Source organism: Hetaerina americana, unplaced genomic scaffold (genome assembly GCF_022747635.1).
Source record: "Hetaerina americana unplaced genomic scaffold, ioHetAmer1.1.p SCAF_9, whole genome shotgun sequence".
Lineage (NCBI taxonomy): Eukaryota > Metazoa > Arthropoda > Insecta > Odonata > Calopterygidae > Hetaerina > Hetaerina americana.
In genome coordinates, this window is record NW_027287538.1 from 24,514,081 (window position 1) to 24,538,129 (window position 24,049).

At 40.2% G+C, this 24,049-nt stretch overlaps 1 protein-coding gene across 2 annotated transcripts; it reads left to right on the forward strand.

Moving 5' to 3' along the window:
• Positions 1 to 65: 65 nt before the first annotated feature.
• CLS (cardiolipin synthase) lies at positions 66 to 23,923 on the forward strand. Of its 2 annotated transcripts, XM_071597785.1 has the most exons (7): positions 66 to 171; positions 270 to 821; positions 901 to 1,038; positions 17,037 to 17,166; positions 17,267 to 17,352; positions 18,867 to 19,027; positions 23,590 to 23,923. In XM_071597785.1, exons 2-7 carry the CDS (start codon positions 411 to 413, stop codon positions 23,681 to 23,683), a joined length of 1,020 nt encoding a protein of 339 aa, XP_071453886.1. In that variant the 5' UTR covers positions 66 to 171; positions 270 to 410; the 3' UTR covers positions 23,684 to 23,923. The 2 variants fall into 2 exon arrangements, with proteins under 2 accessions (XP_071453886.1, XP_071453887.1); XM_071597786.1 differs by lacking the exons at positions 66 to 171; positions 270 to 821; positions 901 to 1,038 and adding an exon at positions 16,887 to 16,933.
• The last annotated feature ends 126 nt before the right edge of the window (positions 23,924 to 24,049 follow it).

Here is a 24,049-nt window from a genome sequence, read left to right on the forward strand (position 1 = left end):
TAAATTGTTTTTCAATATGCATTACATTTACGCCGCTCGTGTATTTTATTTTGAACTAATAACAGAAGACAAGCGATGCACATGCCGGCGTATCAATAACATCATTCCCCGAAAAAACTTCATCAGTTGTAATTCTTGTTACATTTAAGTATCCCGTCATTCATGAACGAGGTTAACCTTTTTGTGTTTTTTTACATCAATATGCCATTTATTTTATATTTATCATGAAAACTTGACTTAATTTCTGCTGCTTCATTATTTCTCCACAGAGATAAAGTTCTTTCATTTGGACTGCAGAACCGTATTCGCCAATGTGCAATGAAGAGAATTTGCCGTTTAACATCGAAAATAATTCCTCGAACAGAAAGCCTGCGACTGCTTAATTGCCAGTGACACCAAATCGTGTTACGATGTGCGGCGTTGTCTGTACTACCTCCACGATGCGTGGAAGGTGTAGGATAATGCAATATTGCAAATATTATGCATCTGTAGAGAGGTTTTATGAAAGCAGCGCCCTTCATTGTAATCTGCAAACAATGAGCCTCTGCCAGAACCCTCGAACAGGATTCATCAGTGGTGAGTGCAATAAAATGAAGCTCGGTGGCCTCGGATTATGTTGTTATCGCTCATATTGCTCAAACGATGAAAAAACAATTCAAACTGAAATGAAACATAAGAGTATAATCCAAGGAGTCATATCTGCAAAAACCAAGCAAATTCGTGAAACAGAAAATAAATTGAGAGTCACCGGTAAAACACTGCTAAAAGATATTCGTGACACAAAAGATAAAGTTAAAGAAAAGATGGAAGAAGTTATTGAAGTAAGTAACTGACAGCATCTTTATTATGACTACGAGTGAACTTCTGGATTGCCAATTTATAATATATTTAATGTTCCAGAGGGAAAACATCTGGACAATACCTAACGTTTTGTGTGCAACTCGGATCATTTTATCGCCTTGTCTGGGCTATTTGATCGTCCAAAATAGTTACGGAATAGCATTGGGGATATTTGTTTACGCTGGGGTGACTGACATGGTAAGTTATACCTACAAGTATTTGGGCATAATGGCCCCACATACTATTAATTTAATTGACTTAAGCTCTTCATTTTCCTTTTTACGGTTGGTACCTATTACTTAAGTTTGAAAGAATTTAGTGGAACCATCCATGACAAAGCAAAATATTCTTTGATAATTCTAAGCTTAGAATTTATTGAGGTAAACTAAATTGCCATGAAACAAAATTCTCATGGAGGAAGAATAAATAATGATCGAACTTTAATGAAAGCTAACATATGTCTCTGAAAGTAAATAATTGTTTTTTACTTCTGAACTTATCTGGTGGCCTTTCTGCCCACTGGGACATTGATGGTGTCTCACTTGGCAAGGGTTTGCCAGGGGATATATTGCTATACGTACAATGCCAATACCTAGGGATTCATTTGAATTTTATTCGTTTTACAATAATATGAATGTGTACACCAGGAAAACAAGAATAATTAAAGTTACATTAAATGTAGAAAATTGTCGTTGAGCACCTTGTGGGTAGTATCCTTCATGGTAGCTCTTTTAAATTTGTTCTCAGTTACAACAATCTATGACATTTCAAAATAGCTTGTAATAGATAGAGTATAGTTACTTGAAATAAGATTTAAAAGCTGGGCTTGGTAATGAGTTTCTTGTGAGAAGTTTATTACATTATCCTATTGCATTGAGTTATTGTTTTAACTGAGGCTAATAAATTTTAGTGTCAATTATGAGAAATTTTGCTACAGACAAATTAAGCTATGTTCACAAATCTAGCAATAAAACTAACATTTTACCGGTTACAAGCTTGGTACCGTTTGGAAGTTTATGAGAAAGCTGGTTTTGAAACTTCTGGCATCCCTATCAAGAGTGCTTTACCCCAAAATGAGGAAATAATTATGTAACTTTCCACGTACTTTAAAGTCTGTGGAAAATTACAAACTCATTTAATATGGACATCAAACAATGTCACTAAGTGGAGCCTGAAAGTGTAAAGTAAAATAGTCATGTAAATAAAGTCACATTCTTCTTCAAAGAGATATTTAAGGAAATTATCTCTCTGGATTGATGGAATTTAATTGAGATTAGGCGAGCCAAAAGTATGCATTTAGTGTTTTTGCTCAGTGCATTAAGATCTATTGTTCTCCATTATTGTCTCTAAATATGGATTTAGAATCATGCCCCTTCTCCACTTAAAAGTTTAAATTATACTGTATCATCCTTTTGTGGAGGAACTATCAGTAGATTTACCATCACAAAATAGAGCATAGAAATCATTGATTTATAGAGTCTAGCGCATTGCATTTATTTGCAATTATTTTAAATTGTAGAACAAATTATGAATATGATTTAAGGTTTTTGAATGAAATTAAAATTTTTTGCGTTTTCCTCAGATTCATTATGATGAATGTTAAAGTTCCCATTATCTTTTTGGTGTTTCTTGAGTGCCCCTATTCACTAAGCAGTGGAAAAGTGCTCTACTAAATTCATTTGGAATTCTTGAGCACTTATATTCTAGAAAACTTTAGCGAGTTGATATGTTATTTGCTGTAATTTTATTATTTTTAATGAAAGACTGTCCCAGTACTTAATGGCATAAATTTTCATTTGCACTAATAAGCATGTAACTTCTACAAAATATTTTATTTTTGTGACTCATAAACCGACTTTAAGCTGTAGACTACCGCAAGTGATAAATAATATTATTCAATGTCATCTGGCATCTCAGATTACCCATTATTGATTGACATTTGGAATATTTGTTCTCCCCCATGGTGGAGTATGAAATTACCTTATTTTATTAATATTTGTGGGTCGCGGTAGTCCAGGTTGTAGAGTGTTCAACTACTGACCGGAGGGTCCTGGGTTCGATTTCTGGGCAAGTCTTTAGGCACCTGCAGCTCCACCCAAGCTATGTGATTTTTTGGGTACCAGGTCTTCCTGGGAAACCATAACCGGTGCAGGGAAAGGAATTGGCCCCACTACCCTGATGTGTGAATTTCACACGTCGTCGGGCTTAGTACTGGGTGAACTCTGCAGTCACCTACCAAACATACCTTCGAGTTGATTACTGTGTTTATGGTTTTTTTATTAATATTTGTTATTTTTTTAATTTTAAATAAATATGCCATTACTTTGTAAGTGATGCTGCAATTGTAACACTACTCTTCCTTAATGGGGAATGTTTGAAAAGCCTGTGCAAAATTAGAGAGATAGCAATGCTGGTCGGTATTCAAGTTACATACTTTGTAAGTAGTATCTCATGGAAGAGCAAAACTAGTTTCAGCCAGATAGGTCTATTACTCTGAGTTAAGCATTCATTTGAATTGAGCAAATCAAGAAATTTCCAATAAATCGATGAAAGGAAATTTCTGTTTTCCAATATTAAGAATTGCCCGGTGGGAGATTTTATTCAAACAAGGAGGTTATTCCTAGTGAAGTTTCTGCAGTGTGCAGATATTGAAGATCTAAGTCTTCCAGGATTTGCTCTGCATTGGTGAATATTTCTTGGACAACAGTTTCGCCGGCGCTGCAGTCAGGGAAACTGTTAAGGAGGTTATTGAAGATACATTAGACAAGCCTATTAGAGAAAGAAAAATACAGCTATGCTAATCCCTCTTAATGTTTTGATTTTATGACCCAGGTTTCAATAAAAAGTATATGCCTATTCATGTATGAAAGTAAAGCTCAAAAAAGTAAAAAGAGGATGCCTCGATAGCTTAATTGGCTAAAGTACTTGGCCGGGCATCGAGAGGTCCAGGTTCGAATCCCAGTCAAAGCGAAAGATTTTTACACTCTGAAATAGTTTCATTGAAATGCATGTTAGTGGATGACTCCGTTAAAAGTTACTGTTGGACATCTCCCGCAGTTCTTGGAATTTGCATGATGATGATGCTAGGTATTGAAACACAGGTCGTAAAATGAAAACATTTAGTGGAATTAGCATAGCTGTATTTCTCTTTCTATAATTGATAAGTTCCATAAAATCAAGCCTGAAAAAATGTAGTTTATCATTGCCATATTTGCAAGATTTGGAACAATCAAATTATTTGGAAAAGTTTAGCTAATTGGTGCAGCATTGGATGAAATATATAAGCCTAAAAGAAGACTATGTGGACAATAAAAATGGTTTCTCACGAAAAATTAAGAAGTTTTCATTTTTGCATGGCCTTTTCAAGCCATTCATGTACACTCCTATTTTTTCCTCCCTTATGTGATACAAAACATCTGAAGGCATTCCCTTAGAATTAACTGAGATGTATCTTAATAAATATAGTACAATAAATTCTTATGTATAAACAGCCATGACGTTGACGTTGACTATGTGACGTTGTGCTTGGCGCAGCGTCACTTGCCCAGTTCGAATACGCGCGCCCCTCTCGCGAGCCGTAGAACGGCGGGGCGCTATTTGTGGGCGCCGACAATGTATGTAAGAAAAAAAGAAGAGCGGGGCGCGCCGCGCGCGGAGAGTGTCGGCCAACACGTGGTAAGGAGAGTTCGTTGTGAGATGTCCGAGAGAGAAGGTCGTGTGCTATCATCGTCGAGTCACCGACAGCCTGCGAACACCGGGGGTGCGCGTGCCAGCAACCGACCTCGCCGTGTGGGCCCCCCGCAGGCCCCGACCGGAACATCGGGACCCAGCAGTCGACAGCGAGGCGGCCATCTTCGGCTGCCGCCGAGCGGCCACCCAACATCGTGGCCCAGCAGGCGTCGGCACCGCGCGTCATGTTTGCTTGGGAGCGCCCACACCTTTTCTTGTGATAATAAATAGTTCTGGTGAAGTTTACTCGTCGTAGTCCATTTTTATGCGCCTCCTAGCGTCCCTCGTGATTTCAGCTGAAGAGCCGCTGCCCACCCCGGGGCACATAAAAGGTGAGCGAGCCCTCCCCTGGGACGAGGAGTGTGATGGGCCAGGTGACAGCCAGCGGCGTGACTCTGCGGCTAGCCATGCGGCTAGCCTGGCGCCCTCAAAACAAGTAGAGTCGCGGCCTCCCTTGTCTCGCGGTATCGGGGAAAATTTATCTATGAATTAAATACCGCGTCACAAATGGCGCCCAACGTGGGGCAGCCTTTCTATTGTTGTGCGAGAAAAGTGACAATTATATTTCGAGAGTGCGCATGAGGCGCGAGTGTAAAATGGCGTCGCGTCGGCCTTGACGAGGCAACAATGGTGTGAAGGAGAGCGAGCGGAGTGATACCGGCATGGTGTGCATAGCGTGTGTGTGAGCGGGAACGATGCGTGAGTAACATCGCGCGAGCGCCAGTTATTACGTACAGCTCTTTCGCGAGCGGTATACAATTTTTCTATTTGATTTATATATTAGTCCTTTTTTTTTGCTATACATTTTCATGAAATTAAGAAATTTAAAATTCTTTGTGAGGGAAGCAGTAAATAAGAGATTATAATTTCTACTCAATCTTTTGTACTTGAATGTGGTTTGTGCGGTTGCTTTGAGTGGTTGCTTGGCGTTGAGGGTGGGATGAAAGCTGTGAACATTCCCGAGGCGACTTGTTTCCAGTTAAGTTGCGGAGGGACGATCGGTTTCTAAGATTAACTACTATTATTGGCGTGAGGGAAGCTCCGTGCGTGGCCACGTATCCCCAGAGTGGCAGAGGATCCTTTGAAAAGAGGAAGTGGAGTTTGTAATTTTTGAATTTTGAGGTTAGGTTATGCTTTTAATATAGAATTCTGATTTATTCTACCCTATTTGTTATAATAACTGTAGAACAGGGAAATATCTTTAGATTAGGATTAAATTTTTGCAGTAAGCGTATTTTAGGTTAGGTGGGGCAAATCCTTTAATTATTCAATAGGTTAAGAATTTTCTTCTTCCTAATTTACAATGGAGGGTGACACTGGATTTTTGGCGAGATATCACAGAGATATGAGGGCACTGCTACGGCATTCAGCGGTAAAGGCAGAATTTGAAATAATTAAGCAAATGAGTGAAGAAGAGGTGGAAAATGAGTTGTCAAGTAAAGGACACTCCTTGGTAGGGCCACTCTTAGTACGCAAAGAGCGATTATTGCGGGCTAAGCTTCTTTTGGCACAACCACGGTTAGGGACACCATGGTCAAAAGAATTGGACGAGGATGTGCAGCCTGACGATGTAATCCTCTCAGGAGCTCTACACGCCTTAAACTGGGACGAAGACCTAGAGGCAGGGCGGAAAACGAAAGGAGCATGCAGTAAGGGGCATAAAAAGAAGCACATCGAGACGGAGAAAGTTGCCGCAAGCAACGGAGAAATTAATGAGGAACTGAACCCCATTCGGACCATTACAGCAAACGCAGCGGGAGGCCCTCAGCCCAAACTGCCGCTGATGGACTCATATGATTTTCCGCCGCTGGGGGAAAGGAAAGAAGCGTCAGATTTGACCAGAGAAAAGGAAAAACTGCGCATTCTGCCTTCGGAAGCGAAATTAAATCAGAAAGAGATACCAGTACAGAGCGACCGCAACTCTGAGGAAATAAAGGAGTTGCGGAGTCAATTGCAACAGCAGAACGAGATGATCAACAACCTAACGGATGGAATTAGCCGAATTTTACAAAAATTGGGCAGTGAGAAGAACGATAAGGAAGTGAACTTGAGAAAGGGTTCCAAGAAAAAGTATCGGAGGGAAATAACATCCACTTCGTCATCTTCTTCAGAGTCGGAGGTAACGAGCGGGTCGTTATCTACTGACAGCAGTGATGACTCGGACGATGCATCAGGGGACGATGGACATAGACAGAGCATCAGCTCTGAGTTAGGAAGGGCCAGTGCTCCGAGAAAATTGGCATCTAAATCCAAGAGACATCGTACGAGCTCGTCACGCTCAGCTGAGATCTCGCAAAGATGCATAAAGGCGTTCCAGAGTTGGAAGCTTGAATTTCGAGGAGACGGCAATTCAAAGGCAAGAGAGTACCTCCAGAAGTTGGGAAACATCAGAGCCAGCACTAATGCCTCGGATAGCGATATCTTGAAGGTTTTGCCGTTTACTCTTCGAGATACCGCTTACAACTGGTATGCGGCCACGGAGGAGTACATCAAAGACTGGAATGACTTTGAACGACGATTTAAACAGAGATTCGTCGAAGAGTGGGACGAAGAGCAAGTGATGAGGGAAATTACCAATAGAACCCAAGGGAGGAAGGAAAGGATAGTAGAATTTATAGGCAACTTACAACATCTTTCTAAATATTTGAAGAAACCGTTGTCAGAGAGGAAACTGCTCAAGGTCGCATTGAGCAATATACTTCCAGAATATCGAAATGAGATAAAGGATCGACGCCTTAAGACGTTGGATGAACTGATGGATTGTGGTCAGAAGTATGAAAGAAGAATGGCAATCAATGCTCGTTATCATGATCCTATGCCAGCTAGCGAGTCGCTAATCACGACTGGCGCTTATGTGAGGAAAGGAGAAGAGCAAGGATCAAGAAAACCAGCGAAAGTAGGGGCCCTGGGGAGCAATGTGGAGGAAATGAATAAGAAGACCAGCATTGTTAACGAACTTCAACACAATGAGGTCAAGAAAAAGTCCATCGCGGATGGAGGAGGGAGAATACCGCCCACTATGGGGAAAAATGGCGAGCCGTCCTCTCCGAGAGAGGTCACGCCCAGCTCCTCTGGGGCAGGTTACAATGGCCGATGGGACAACCGGGCCATAACGAGACGTACGTTGTCTAGGCCTTCACAGGCGAGAGACCAGGGACCGGGCTTTGACGGAGCTTGTTATTCCTGCGGAGAGTCGGGACATAGGGCAAATGTGTGCCCGAGAGTCCAGTGTTTCAGCTGTGGCGCAAGAGGGCATATCGGTGTCAATTGCCCCAGTCGACAGGGCAGGACACGAGAAAAGTGCCAACTTTGCGGCAAGGTCGGCTTATTGGCAATTAATTGCCCTAATTGCAAACATCTGTTTACTCGGCAGGAAAACGGACAAGCGGGGAGTCGCCTAGCCCAAGCGGCTTCCCCGCAAACCAACCCGTCGAACACAAACCGGCTGAATTAGATTTAGATAATCATAGGAATAAGTCGATTAAGTTAGGAAATGGTGATTCGATTTTGGAAAAGCCGAGTTGGACAGCCAAATTCTGCGAACCAAATTCGATCAAGGAAGATGTAAATAGTGGAGTAGAGGATTGTATAGGGAAAGGAAGGGAGATAAACTCAGATGGGCCAGATGAAACATCTGCTCCTGGGTCGAGTTGGACAGCCAACATCCACCACCCATCTGAGGCGTTGGCAAAGATCAAGGATGAAGAAATCTACAGATCGAGGTGGACAGCCAACCTCTATCGATCTGGCCAATGCAATGGAGCTATCAGGAAAAGCTCTCCAGCTGAGCAGTCGAGACGGACGGCCGACCTCCACTGCAAAGCTGATATTTGCTGTCCAGCCGTTGATTTCGCCGAGCCGAGCGGGTCAGCCCGTCTCCGCCCACCAAATCAACCGCATATGGGGCAGAAGGCGCATTGGTCGACGGAGTCAGCTCCGCTCTGCCAATCCGTTAGGTCGGAAGAAAGCGAAAGGGTCAAGTCTTTGGTAGGATCGAACAGGCCAGCCTGTCTCCAGCCACCAAAGCAAGCAGAGAGTGAGAGAATGAGTGAGAGGCCTCAGAGCATCTCGTCGGTGCCACAAAGCCCGCCGAGACATGCGTGGAATGTAGATTCTGCCCAGTCGCTTCACGCGGGCCAGAAATCAGAAGAGGAGAGCGATTATGAGAAATTGCCTCAAGTACTGTTCACTCTGGATCGGTTGTGTTCCAACAAAGGGACGGGCAGGAATGAGTCGAGTGAGAGTGTGACATACCCTGTAACCATTGAGGACAAACCTGATAGGCTGTGTCCGGTTCAGGGAGGGGGAGTTGGCGTGGAGTCCATGCCTAGAGTGAGTTTAGCGAGTGTGACGGCAGGGCTAGTAATCAATAAGGAGAAGAGCGAGTTTTGTTGTACCAGGGCTGCATATCTTGGATATCTGTTAGACGCAGAGGGACTTAGACCAGATCCGGAAAAGATAGCTCCAGTCGTGAATTATCCAGCACCATCTAACCTCAAACAACTAAGACGATTTCTTGGTATGATTGGATGGTACGCTCGGTTCATAAAGGACGATTCGGAAATCAAGCTTCCATTGGTCAAGTTATTGCACAAAGGTCAAGAGTGGGAATGGGCAGAGGAACAGCAGAAAGCGTTTGAGACATACAAAAGGGCCATTACGGAAGCCCCGGTCTTGGCAAGGCCGGACTTCTCTAAACCCTTCATCGTACAAACTGATGCGAGTAGTGAAGCAATTGGAGGTGTTCTTTCTCAAGTGATTGAGGACGGAGAACATCCAATCGTTTATGTCAGCCGAGTTCTCACATCAGCTGAGAAAAACTATACGACGACAGAGAGAGAGTTATTAGCTATTCTATGGGCCATAAAAAAACTAAGGCCTTATTTAGAGGGCTACAAGTTCCTCGTGATCACAGACCACTCCGCACTCCAATACCTGCGAAACCTCAAGGAACCTACGGGTAGGCTCGCGAGATGGGCGCTGGAGTTGCAGCAGTGGGACTTCGAGGTGGTGCATCGTCGAGGTAACATCCATGATTTGCCTGATGCACTATCTCGTATGTACGAGCAACTATCTGGCGAAGAGAAGATCGCTGAAATTACGGAAGTGAAGGATGAGGACCACCAACGCAGAGTCGAGGAAGTCACCAAATATCCGGAGAGGTATAAAAATTGGAAGGTCGAAGCGGGCCACTTGTATCGTTACAAGTACGATGAGCTGCTCGATCCAATCGCTGATTGTGAAGAGGGCTGGAAACTCGTGCTTCCAAAAGAATGTCGAGAGCGGGTCATAAGGGATGCCCATTGTGAACCTTCATCGGGCCACCTCGGAGTGGAAAAGACCTTCGATCGAGTCGTACGAGATTACTATTGGAGAGGGGCCTATCACGACATTCACAACTTTGTGAGGCAATGTCAGGAATGTCAACAGTTCAAAACGTCGCAGCAAGCGCCTCAGGGACTATTGGGTAAAAGAACGGTAGAGAGACCATGGAGCGTCGTAGCAGCAGATCTCATGGAGTTTCCGCTTAGCAAAGCCAAGAACAAGTACTTAATAGTCTTTCAGGACTTATTTTCAAGATGGGTGGAGCTAAAGTCGGTCAGAGCTGCTACAGGGGCCAACGTGGTTAAAGCACTTGAGGAGCTTGTCCTATTTCGCTGGGGAACGCCGGAGTATCTCTTGACAGATAATGGAAAAGAGTTTGATAACAAATGCGTAAGAGAAGCATTGGCAGAGTATGGAATAACGCATACAACAACGCCTCCATACCATGCTCAGGCAAACCCAGTGGAAAGATCCAATCGAACGCTGAAGACGGCCATCGCGATGTTTGTAGAAAAAGACCATAGAGACTGGGATCAGCATTTACACGAACTAAGGCATGCAGTCAACACCGCGAAGCAGGCCTCGACTAAGATCTCGCCAGCCTACTTGAACTTCGGAAGGCATCCACTGCCAGTGAAGAGTTTGCGGCGCGAGCTTGAGAAGGGGGAAGGCATAGAGAACAGATTGGATCCACAAGCGTGGAAAAAGAGGGCCGATAGGTTAGGCTTATTACGAGATCTAGTAGCCGAGAACATAGAGAAAGCTCAGGAAAAACAGGCGCGAGCGTATAATAAGGGTAGAAGAAACATCGAATTTAATGTAGGAGACCTAGTAATGCGTAGGACCCACCATCTGTCCAGTGGGATTGATAGGTTTTCAGCCAAGCTAGCCCCTAAATTTGAAGGACCAATCGCGATACTAAAAAAACTGTCTCCAACAGTCTATATAGTAGAAACGCGTTCCAATAAGCAAAACGCGAAAGTAGATATTGGTGACTTGAAACGATATATAGCACCAAGATCCACTCGTCAAAGTGGTGAGTCCTCCGAGCGCCAAGCCCACGGAGCACACTCTCAAAAAAATTCCTTATGAATTTTGGTATTATGCAATAGGTCAGCATTGTGTGTTTGCCTCATGTTATCTTGTCTGTGTGTCAAAGTGAGCGATTTATTTTTCAATGATGTGAAAATCTCTGTCGGACATTATTGTTGTTATGGCACATAGCCCTTGAATTGTGGTGAATGAAAGTTTGCAAACGAGGTGTGATGTGTTTGAGCTGAGGACGTACTGCCTTCTATAGAGTGAATTATCTGAGCGAGTGATGCTTTTGTTGAAATTTTGTGAGAAATTCCCTAGGAATGTATGAAAGATTCATGCCAAAAGTTTGTTCATACCAAATGTATTACTTGATGTTCATAGAGAATGTGGTTAAAATTAGAAAAAGTTGTGCTATCCATTTTCTATCCAATAGCTGAAGACAGAATCTCAAAACTGAGTGAACTACTGGTAGAAATCTGTGAAATTGTTGTTATTATATTGTGTTCATAGGTTTCAGTTGTAGGCTCGTTTGTAAGCGGTCCACTCGGACGAGTGTCCGGCTTAGGGAGGGGGTATGTGACGTTGTGCTTGGCGCAGCGTCACTTGCCCAGTTCGAATACGCGCGCCCCTCTCGCGAGCCGTAGAACGGCGGGGCGCTATTTGTGGGCGCCGACAATGTATGTAAGAAAAAAAGAAGAGCGGGGCGCGCCGCGCGCGGAGAGTGTCGGCCAACACGTGGTAAGGAGAGTTCGTTGTGAGATGTCCGAGAGAGAAGGTCGTGTGCTATCATCGTCGAGTCACCGACAGCCTGCGAACACCGGGGGTGCGCGTGCCAGCAACCGACCTCGCCGTGTGGGCCCCCCGCAGGCCCCGACCGGAACATCGGGACCCAGCAGTCGACAGCGAGGCGGCCATCTTCGGCTGCCGCCGAGCGGCCACCCAACATCGTGGCCCAGCAGGCGTCGGCACCGCGCGTCATGTTTGCTTGGGAGCGCCCACACCTTTTCTTGTGATAATAAATAGTTCTGGTGAAGTTTACTCGTCGTAGTCCATTTTTATGCGCCTCCTAGCGTCCCTCGTGATTTCAGCTGAAGAGCCGCTGCCCACCCCGGGGCACATAAAAGGTGAGCGAGCCCTCCCCTGGGACGAGGAGTGTGATGGGCCAGGTGACAGCCAGCGGCGTGACTCTGCGGCTAGCCATGCGGCTAGCCTGGCGCCCTCAAAACAAGTAGAGTCGCGGCCTCCCTTGTCTCGCGGTATCGGGGAAAATTTATCTATGAATTAAATACCGCGTCACAGTATAAACAGCCATTAACAAATGAAATTAAAAGACACCTCTCCTGTAAAATTATTTCATGCTCGAGGGTGTGATAAAAGTCTTATAAACATTTATTGTGTTCCATATTTGAGTAACCTACACTTCACAACACGGTAAAAAAAGATGAAAAGACAAAATTGAGCATCCATATTTTGTACTACTTGTATTTTATAACCACTTGGTTCATGTCTATTGTATTTCTCATATCCTCTAACAATGATGATGGAGGTCAGAAGCTATCCTCATATCATTCCACTACCAGTCTCCCATCAGTCTCTGGTGTATAATGGGTCAGAACTTGGGTAATGAACTTAAAGGTTAGTGGACACCCAAAGATAAGAAAAAGCAATGATGTGACTTTTGGTAGTCCTAAAAATGGGTTTCATCCTAAAAGGTGGAAGTTAATGATGTCATTACATCATTTCCATAATTATAAGCAGACAATTCCAGTGTAAGCAATTTAGGAGCACAAGTGTATCACAGCTTTCTGTGTACCATTTCCAATTTTGTATTTTTTGTAATTTTCAACCCAAGGTATAATTAGGGAACCTGATGGTGGATTTAATATAAAGGCATCATAGAAGTGTCTATAAACTGCCCTTTGTAAAATATGTGCGAAAACTTTTATTTCCTCTGGAAACTCAGTCCATTCTTAAGGCAATCAAAAGTGTCTGATGCAGTTCCTTCCCTCAATATCCCATTGTTTGACAGCATAACCTAATCCTCCCATCATTTGGCAGTCAAACAGAATTGTAACCCAAAAACATCTAAACAAATACCATTGAGTCAGTGGATTATAACTCATCAAATATCTCTTCCACCACCTTAAATTTTTTTTCTCAATGATGCTTCCAAAGTGGATGCTCATCCTCATGTGAGATCCTGTGTGGTATTTGATTTTTCTGGGGAAGAGAGGAAAACTAAGAACCTTTTATTTTTAATTGGTTCCCCATAAAAGCAAATAAACAGGCTTAAACTGTTTACTATGAGGGATGTTTTTATGACATTCAAATATCTTCCATCACCAGGGATGGTCATAAAACCACTCAGTTGGGAAAATGAGGATGTATGAAAAAGTCAGGAACCATTCGAATTCTTCAACAATATAATACAAAGGGGTTAAGGCTCAAATTTCTTAAATAAGTTGAGATCTTTTATGCATAAATCAGGATTTTGTTCTTTTAGTTCTAAGATCAGTTCTTGTGTAGCGTAGGCTAACTTGCAGGCCCTGGTGTAAACCAAAATTTTAAGTGGGACCAAAAAGGGTTATTCCCGTTAGATAAAGAAATAAACTGTGTTCATACTAGTGGCATGCATAACAATAAGGGATAATTTACGTAAAAAATATACAGTAATTTTGCAAACACTTAGGAGAACAAAATGAAAAAAAGACATCATGTCCATTGACAAAAATTCAGGAAAGGGAATACAGCAAATATGATTGGCCACCACATCCCTGCAGTTGAGGAAAACCATACTCATGGGTTCAACATTAGTTTTGGAGAATTACCAGTTTTCTGGTAGAAAACCAAATTGTATCCCATTCAGTAGAAGAAATTAGCATGGGATGGAACAAATATTCAAGGAGTGAATAATTGTAAAAAAATAAGTATTGTTAAAAATTAGAAAAATAGGCCATAAGAGATGGACAAAATTTGTGAAAAAGGTATATGTGTTATGTGATATTTCTCCACCAAATATAAAATAGTTAACAGAGAAAACATAATAGAATTTGAAAGACCCAGAGAGTCAGAAAACCAGATGAATTTACTATATGTAAAGGCACTCTATAGTTCTTTGACCTGTCAGTTTTTGATTCCCAATTTTTTATTAGAGGATCCTGATAAATGTGAAACAAGTGAGGATTATATGTAAGGAACATAAATAGCATGTGAACTTTGTTTAAAAAAGCACAGTGCTGGCAGAATTTTGGTTCAATAATTCAATAAGTACAATGCCTAAGACTAGAAACAAAAACTATGCTTACTGCCTGTGGTTGGTAGCACCTGGAAAAACAGCCCAAATTTTAAAAGGTGGATGTATAAGATGTGAAATTTAAGATTTTGTTACTGTGCAGAATTAAAAATTAAATTTTTTGTTGTGAAATTAATTTAGTTAATTTATTTTTCTCATCTAGTTTCTTTTTTCCTTTATTATAAATAGTTTTTGTGAATATTTGTGCTTTGAAGTGAGTATTCTTATATGTACTTATACTCTTTCTTGTTGATGAGTATCATAAGTCACTGTCTAAGAGTCTAGTAGAATGAAGTTATCAATATTACAATTTTGTAAACTTCTAAAAAAGTACTTAAGAAAACCAGATAAAAGAGTCGTATCTCTTCATTATTTCTTAAACTATTAACTTTCTATTGCTTTTTAAAGAAGTAATGAGGAAAAATTATGTAAAGCTCCAGTCAGATATGAATTTCCCAAACAGTCTTCTTGAATAACTTAGTGGACTTCACAACATCTAAAAATGATTTTTTTTAAATCAAGTGTCTGAGATGATCTTGGAAGTTTTCTGGACCAAAATGGTCAAAGTAGTACAATGAACATTAGAGAAAGAAACTTTCACCAGGAGGAGGGAATTGATGACAGGGATGTTGTAATGAGGATTTTAAGAAAAGGCTAGTAAAACTTAGCTTTGGAGCTTGGTTTTGTATAGAGTAGAAATTTGGTCATTGAAGCAAGATGATAGACATAGATTTAGTGGCTAAATGTAGGGGTGGAGATGGATGGGAAAGGTGAAATGGACAGAAAGGAAAATAAACAAGGAAGTGCTAGTCATAGTGGGGGAGGAGAGAGGGCTGTTGGGATATATCCAAGAGAGGTAGGAAACATGCATGCAGAGAATTTTGAGTGGCCATGGGATGTTGAAGACAGTTATAACGATGGAAATTTTTGACGGAATGAAGGGTGGAAGGAAGTATGCAGACTTAAAGAGAGGTTATTCTAGTGCTGGATGTCGGGTTGTGTTTTGCAATGAGGGGCAAAGGAATTGTTTTACTGTTTTGTAGCTTGTGCCCATCCAAAACCTACATTAATTAGTTGATACCAAAAATAACTGAGATTATCATTAAATGGTGTGATAGCCAAATGAAATTTCTAAATTTTTTGAGAATGAGGGCTTGTGTTAATGGACAATTACCATGAAAGTCGAGGCATGGGTACTCAAGAAGAGCCAATCCCTCCCTCCCTATGTATTTGGATATCCTGATTAGCATACCTTTATACTATTATTAATTTTGCTAAACCATATATTTAAACATACCTATAATGTATGCTCAAAGAAAATGACTTTCCTTTTAAAAAAATATGGGGAAAAGGGAACTTAATAATCAATGAGAAAACTTCATTTTTATTCACACCTCTCTGTCTTCTGGTGCTTATGTCAGGAGGATCCCTGCAAGTAGACGACCCATCTTGAATCACTGTCACAAGGGGTTTTGTTGCATGCTTATTTCCTTTGGTTTATTCCACACAGTAAAATGAATTCTTTTTAAAAGTGTTTGAGGCATATGTTAGTTCATTTCATAAAAAATGATTTTTCAGTGGAAATGGTTATTTGTATTATGGACATGGAAAAATAGAATGAGCAGTAAAAGTATATGAGAAAAAGAAACATCATGGTATCCAACAAGTCATATTTAGTCACACAAAATTCTTTTACTAAATAATGAGTGTCATTTCATTTCGAGGTGAGAATATATAGCCCAAATATTGGGGACGCTTAAATATTGATTGCAATTCTTTGTTACTCTATGCAAGTAAAATTGGAAAAAATCATTGTTTATTAGATGCCTGTGATATTTTGTGGATGAAGAATTTGTAAACTCCAGATTGCTGCTGAATTCACTGTTAAGAGAGGTGCCTTAGTGTCATTGGTGGAAAGTTTTGAAATAAGGGAGATTCAAATGAGCTGGCTGATTTGCTCCATGAAAATGGTATTTTTGATACACCAGCATTCAATAAAAATGTTAAATATTTAGAAAAACCAATAAGGCTAAGCTATTACTAGACTCCTGTGATGGAATTCTGTCCTGGTAATTGCCCAAGATATTCAGAAGGCCATACACTATTGAAATTGGATTTATGGCATCGCAGGAAAACCTTCATGCAGTGAGTCTTAACTCATTTGTTATCTATTTTATTGCAAATTTCCAATAACTTTAACAGCTAATTGTACTCTTAAGTCACATGAACGTTTATGCATTGCATATTGAAACAAATATTTATCTTTGGCTTTCATACTTGTACTGAAATTTTGAAACATAAGCTATTAAACATCATTGCTATTGCCTCTTACCTAATGAAATTGGATTGCAAAGCAGTTCAGTAGTAAAAAATGTAATTTGTAATTCTGATTTTCAATTTTTTTCAATTCGTGTTAGCAATAATTTTATAGAGAACTAAATTTTATGCTGCAGTACCTGTAAATTATATTGCATAAATAAAATTTTACTAAATATAACCTTTTGCAAAAATATTTTAATGTTTTCAAAACTTAATTGACCATTTTTTTAAATTGTCTTTTCTTCAATTTCCAAATATAATTATATAAAATACACCCAAGTGCTTGTTTAAACTGTTCCTGCTTATAGGTGACTAATGTTGATTCGGGAAAGTAAAAGAAGCTGAAGATTTTGAATTTTATGACAATGGCTTCTTATGTGTTTCAAAGAGGTAAGTTAACCAGGCAATGTCCCCCACCTGGTGTGAAGTGGTGTTCAGGGATATGCTTTAACATATACATTGCCTACTGTTCATGTTTAAATTTTAATTGCAGTTGGATGGTTGGATCGCAAGAAAATATAAAAGCCAGTCTTCCAAATTGGGTAGCTTCCTAGATCCAATGGCTGACAAAGTGCTCGTTGGGACTTTATTTTTAGCGTTAACATATACTGGTCTAATACCAGGTATGCTTTCCTTTTTTTTGACATCATTCATGCAATGAGACAAGGCTTTAAATTTTCTCACCTTTTGATACTTTTATGACTTTAATAATTTCTGTTGCAGTACCACTAACTGCACTGATCATTGCTCGTGACATGCTATTACTGTCTGCTGGATTTTACATCAGATACTTGTCACTGCCTCCGCCGGTAAGTACCAGGCACTTCCGTAACGTGCAGGTTAATGTTTTCCTCTTAGCTTAAGCTAATATATTTATACACGTACCATGTTCAACAAAAGACAAAATAGGCATATAACCAACACATATGACATAAATGGGACCTAAAATGACCTTAATATATTTTTAAACTTTATTAAGTATTTATTTATTTCAAATTTACAAATTAGCTTTTGATTCATTCAAGGTATTCTACCTAATGAGGTTGGTTTTGAGCAGTTCTTAAAGACTATTATTCTTGTATATCCCTCTCATTAACTACAAACTTGAAGTTGTGGAAGGGATTAGCATTCCTTTGACCCTGGCATAAATCTGTGCTGGCATAGGCAATGATGATTGTTCCTGGTAGGATCACCCGTGCCAGATAGGTCGAAGTTTATGAGCCATACAAAATGAAGCATTGGATTATACTTCTTTATCAGTTTTATTTAAATAGTCTATTATCTATCTTACCATAGCAAGGCAGTGAATTCAGAATTTAGGTCAGGATGGGCTATTGCTTGCTAATTCTCTCTGAAGGCTCTCTGCCTTGGTTTTGCAAGCAAAGAGCACACCAGCAGACCATTTACATATTACATAATAGAATATGATGTGACACATGAAATTCTACTCCTCAATTTACTGTCATGTTTCCCTAGCTTTTCAGTCTCTGATTTAACTGCCAGATGAATTTGTAATCCCCTTTTCAATTTTTTCTCACTATGGTAACTCAAAAGCTTATATGCCAGATATAATAACTCTTGAGAGATATTCATTTAGTTGCGTGTGTGTGCTTGATCACATTGATCCAATAAATTTACTTCGGAGTCAATCATAGATAGTAAATATTCTAAGAAATTTCTACTTGGTGTATTACTACACTGTGAAATTGCATATGAAGGGTTAATAATGTTTATAAAGAGGCTACCTAAGTCCATTCTTTGTGATTTGATGCATATTGTCCATTAGATATGTAGTGCAATGGGAAGTGTTACAAGAGTAAATTTCATAAATTTAATTGTTTAATTCGTTAATCTCTATACAAATGTATTTAAAAAGGTAATACCACTACCATGTTGAACTAATGTTGATAATGGCATAACTAGTCTATCCTTTGGAGAATTGGTAAATCCAATGCTAAGTATCAGTTAACTGATTTTATTCTGTAGATGAACTCCTTAACTAAAATAAGTGTTCATAAATTTCATTTGTATGTAAGCAGTTTTGATGAGTTATATATGTCGTGCACAATTATTCATGAAAGCAATGTTTAATGCTGGATAAAGTATTGTGGATGTATTTCTTGGCTTTGATGTAATTACATGAGGTGTGGCTCCAGTCAATTGTTGATCAGATTCCATCAGGAATCAAGAAGCAGTGACCAGTTGTAATTGAAACTTATTCTTGATTGCCTGGTAACATATGTAATCTGTAGAATTCTTAATGTGATGAGTTTAAAATATTTATTGATTCATAATATGAATTTCAATTTTTAAAAACTGACAGAGAACACTCAACAGATATTTCAACATGACCCTCCCAACTGCTGAATTGGCTCCAACATTCATAAGCAAGGTGAATACGGCTGTCCAGTTGACATTGGTGGGAACTACATTAGCTGCCCCAGTCTTTGGCTACATTGACCACCCACTCCTGCAAGGGCTGTGGTAAGTACTTCACTGGAAGATTGGATCCTCAAACCTAGATTCTTTCACAAGTTATGGAAAATTTAGGCTATTTTTAGTAGCATCTGAAGTACGTAGGAAAAGAAGATTTTGTAATTAATGGTCGGGCAATATGAGTAAAAGCCCATATGTGGTAAAACATTTGTTCTTTTGAAATTCAAGGACCAAAAAATTGAACTTCAAATACATATTTGGGTTCAAAGTAAAAAAAGCTTTCTTAATATTCTGTATTTAGGCAGTAAAATCATGAATTCATTTTTTCTGTCCATTTTAAATACCCAGTAACGTGACTTCCTAAGTTAGGGATTTCAGTTGATATCTTGGGCTGAAAACTGTATTTTGATGTATGCCGTCAACCTTCCCTATGTATCCCACCACCAATCAGCTCGAAAAATGGTTTGATAGGTGAGGGTGAAGCTCACTTTATAATAAGCCCAATGGCATGTGAAATTCACCAATCAGTGGTATAAGGAAGGCCAGTTCATTTCCTTGCGCCTCCTGTGGTTTCCAAGGTAGCTCTGGTATCTAAAAATTCACACAGCAGTCGCAAAGAGTGCCCAGAGGCATCGCTGGGAATTGAACCTGAGCCTTCCAGTTATAGTCCAGCTCTCTACCCCCTTGACTACAAAGTCACCCAAAGAAGTGAATTTTTTTTTTTAAGGTAATCTACCGGTTAAGGTAGGTTTTTCGATGGACACAACTACCAAACAAATATTTTATTACTCCTAACAAAACACAAAATCCATCATCCTACTCTATATCAGGTCCCTCTTCATCTCTGAGTACTTTCTTCCTCCCTTCATCCCGTCCAACATCCCTATCCTGTTCCTTCCCTTTCCTCTTTTGCCCAACATTCTACCCTCTATCACAGTCTTCAACATCCCACTGCCGGTCAACACCCCCTTCATCCACTTTTCCTGCCTCCATAGGATTGCTCCCAACAAACCCCTCTCTTTGCCCACCATACCAAGTACTTCCTCATTTGTTTTCTTCTCTGTCCATTTCACCTTCTCCATTCTTCTCCACACCCACATTTCAAAAGCCTCCAGTCTACGTCTATTCTCCTGCTTCAATGACCACGTTTCCGCGCCGTACATAGCTACGCTCCATATCATAATTGGTTAGACTTAATGGTCATAATAATTTCATATTTCACCTTCCCCCTAAACTTAAAATTCATTACACATTCAAAATATTATGCTAATGCCAACTTACAAGATTCACAAAGACGAGTTACAAAGAATCAATCGATATGCCATACTTTTTCATGGGAATACACGTCGATTACATGTATTGAGAAAAACTAAAAGAATTAACATTAGAGTCTTTTCTTAACATCCTTACTCAAAGTCCCCGTCATCAACTCCCTCCTCCTTGTGAAAGCCTCTTTGCCTAGCGCAATTCTTCTCCTTACGTCCCTACTACTTTGACCATGTTGGTCCAAAACACTACCGAGATACGTAAACTGTTCTACCTGCTCTAGTTTTTGCCCTCCTATTTTAATGTTAAGCTTGGCCTTTTTCTTTCTAGAAAATCGCATAACCTTTGTTTTATTATTATTGATTCTCATCCCATACCTGTCGCACTGAATTTCCAATTCACTCAGCAATGCTTGCAGCCCCTTGGCTGACTGACAAACTAAAGCTTGGTCATCAGCAAACCTAACTGATTTTACGAATCCCCCGCCCACTTTCATTCCTACCTCCAGTTCTTCCCATGCCTCTTTGATCATTTCCTCTGCATACAGGTTGAACAGCAACGGTGATAATGGGCAACCCTGCCTTACACCCCTTCCTAACACTGCCCATCCTGACTCCCCGTTTCCCACCCGCACCTGAGCAGTCTGAGACATGTACAGGTTGCGGATTAGCCTCCTTTCCCTCCAATCTATTCCTATTTTCTGCAATATACTCATTAGTTTTTCCCAATTCACTCTATCAAATGCTTTTTCGAAATCTACGAAACAGGCAAATACCTCCTGGTTGTGTTCTATATTCCTCTCGATTAATAATCTCATTACTGCAATGGCATCACGCGTACCTCTCCCCTTCCTAAACCCAAACTGATCATCCCCTAAGTAATCATTTGCCCTACTCTCTATCCCTTTGTTTATGATCCTGAGGACAACTTTAGCTGCGTGGGATATCAAACTAATTGTCCTATAGTCCTCACATGACGTGGCCTTTACCTTTTTCGGAATCGGAACTAAAACTGCTCTCACAAAGTCTTCCGGCCAGATTCCCTCCTCATAAATGCTACGGATCAGCCCATATAGCCTCTTCCTCCCACATTTTCCTAAGCATTTTAAAAGTTCCACGGGAATGTTATCTACCCCTAAGCTGTCTTCCTCTACGTCATTTTCTTTTTCAATGTCTAACTTTGTTGGTCTGAGTTCTTTACTATACAGTTCTTCTATATACTCCTTCCATCTCTCTTGGATCTTTCCTGTGTCAACTATTACCTTACCCGCCTTATCTCTAACTGTTAGCATAGCTCTTCCTTTCTTACTTCCCGATAACGATTTAACTTTGCTGTACAGCGCACCGATTTCACCCTTCCTCTGCAGACTTTCCATATCCTCGCACTGCGTCTTCCACCATGCGTCTTTTACCTTATTTGTTGCCCGCCTCAATTTATTGTTCAATTCTTTGTACTTCATTTTGCCTAATTCTGTATTTATATTCTTCCATTTTTGCCGCTCATCCATCTTTGTAATCATCTCATCCGTGATCCATGGTTTCCTAGTCCTTTTAGCGTTAACGGTTCCAATAGTGTCTTTTGCGGCTTTAGACAACCCTTTTTTGATCATTTCCCATTTTTCTTCGATAGTTATAAGCCCTTTACCATCCTCCATGATTTTCTCTACCGCCTGTTTGTATTCCTTCCTTTTCAACCCATTTAATGCTTCTACATTCCATTTTCTAACTCGCCGCCCCTGCCTTATCTTTTTGAAACGTACACTACATTTCATAACAACTAAATTGTGGTCAGAGTCCGCATCCGCCCCCGGGAAGCTGTGGGAATTTATCACACTGTTCCTAAACCTGTGTCTAACCAGGATATAATCTAGCTGATATCTTCCTGAGTCACCTGGCATTTTCCATGTATACCTGCATCTTTTGTGGTGTCTAAACCAAGTGTTGGTGATGACTAACCCCTGTCTCCTGCAGAACTCAACTGCTTTCTCCCCGCGGTCATTCCTCGTGCCTAAACCGTAGTCGCCCACCTCATCACCATCTCTTCCTTCGCCTACCGTCGCATTCCAATCCCCCATCACTATCAAATGTTTCCCTGCAGGAACACACGCGATCATGTCCTCTAACTGATCGTATATCCTATCGACCTCTTCTTCCTTATGGTTGCTCGGTGGCATGTATACCTGAATAATAACTAAGTTCGTCGGTTCTGCTTTTATCTCCACTAGTAGTATTCTATCCGTTACCTGCTCTATGTTGACTGCGCTTCTTCCTACCTCTTCATTTAATACCATGGCAACCCCTTGTTGGCTCTCGTCCCCACCGCTGTATATTATTTTATACTTATCACTCCAGTAATCCCCGCTATCTTTCCATCTCACCTCGCATAGACCTAAAATATCTATATTTCCCCTTTCCATCTCTCGCTTAACATTCTCCAATTTCCCTGTCCTCATCATTGTCCTAACATTCCACGTTCCTATTCTAACTAATTTCGTCTTCTTCTCCTGCGTATTCTGTCCTGCTGCTGCTGGTTTTCCCTTGCAAGGGTTTCGTGGGATGACGACCGCGGAAGCCTTGCCTCCCCCGCTGCCGGGCACGACACACGGCCGATTGGGCCGAGCCCCGTGGTTGCCAGGACTCAAAATATCTCTATTGTCCATCATATTTTTCTAGGGAATGATAATTGAGGTGGTTTCCCGTTGCCTTCCTCAAAGAAGTGAATAAGAAATGTTATTTCATATTAGAAAGGCAGAGAGAATTTTAAAAACTCTTGAGGTGAGATTTGATACATAGATATCATATATCATTGATGCTCTCTGCTATATTTAACTTGGTTACTGACTTAAATATCAATGTATTTGTAAAGGAACTATTGATATTATGGTATTCTGCTAAACATAATCTTTTGATAAGAACATATGCATTAATTTGCAGATATATCATGAAGATAATATGATTCCGATATTTTGCTTACTTCTTTTGATGTTCTCATTAAGTTGGCTGGAGCTTATGCTTTCTATTTTTTTTCTAAGTGATAACCTTTCTGAGTTTGTAGTTGTTGAGTTTCGTTTTAACGTATTTTGCTTCTTTAATCTAATCATTCATCCTTTTTATATAATTACGCATAATTTTCTGCATGGTTACTTCAGCACAGCAAGTAACCATAATATTGTGACTAACTTGAGAGAATTACTGAGCGTTGCAGTTATGTTATTGACGTGCATACATTTGAAGTTGCATGCTTATCAGGTACCATGTCAGTGTTGTATATAGTTACAAGTTCGAATGTATCATTCTGTAATCTTATTTGGATAGTCTTTCAAAATATTTTTATTTCCTTTTCAGTTGGCTGACAGCTGCCACGACTGTAATATCTGGTCTCAGCTATGTTTTTTCTAAAAACACATACCATTTTGTGAAAAAGAATCCTAAGAATTGATCTCATTAATATCAAGGGGTTTTGATGAGAAGAGTAAGAGTCCAATAATAATGTAAATGCTTTAAAAAGATAATGTGCAGTGCCTGTCACAGATAAATCAGTTTTTAGCTCTTTACATGCTTATTCAATCAATTTGATATAATATACAGGTGTATATACTATAACTGATAATTGGTGAGAAGTCAAGTATTTTTACAGTCTATGAATGTATATATTGGCATTCAAATGCTGGTTCCAAATTCGCTCACAATAAAGAAATTTGTATTAAAACATTGTAATGTATTTCAGTTTGTTTTTAAGATTTATTATTCATAAGATTTCATGATTCATTGGATAGGACTATGTTGTTTAAGAGCAATAACGGTA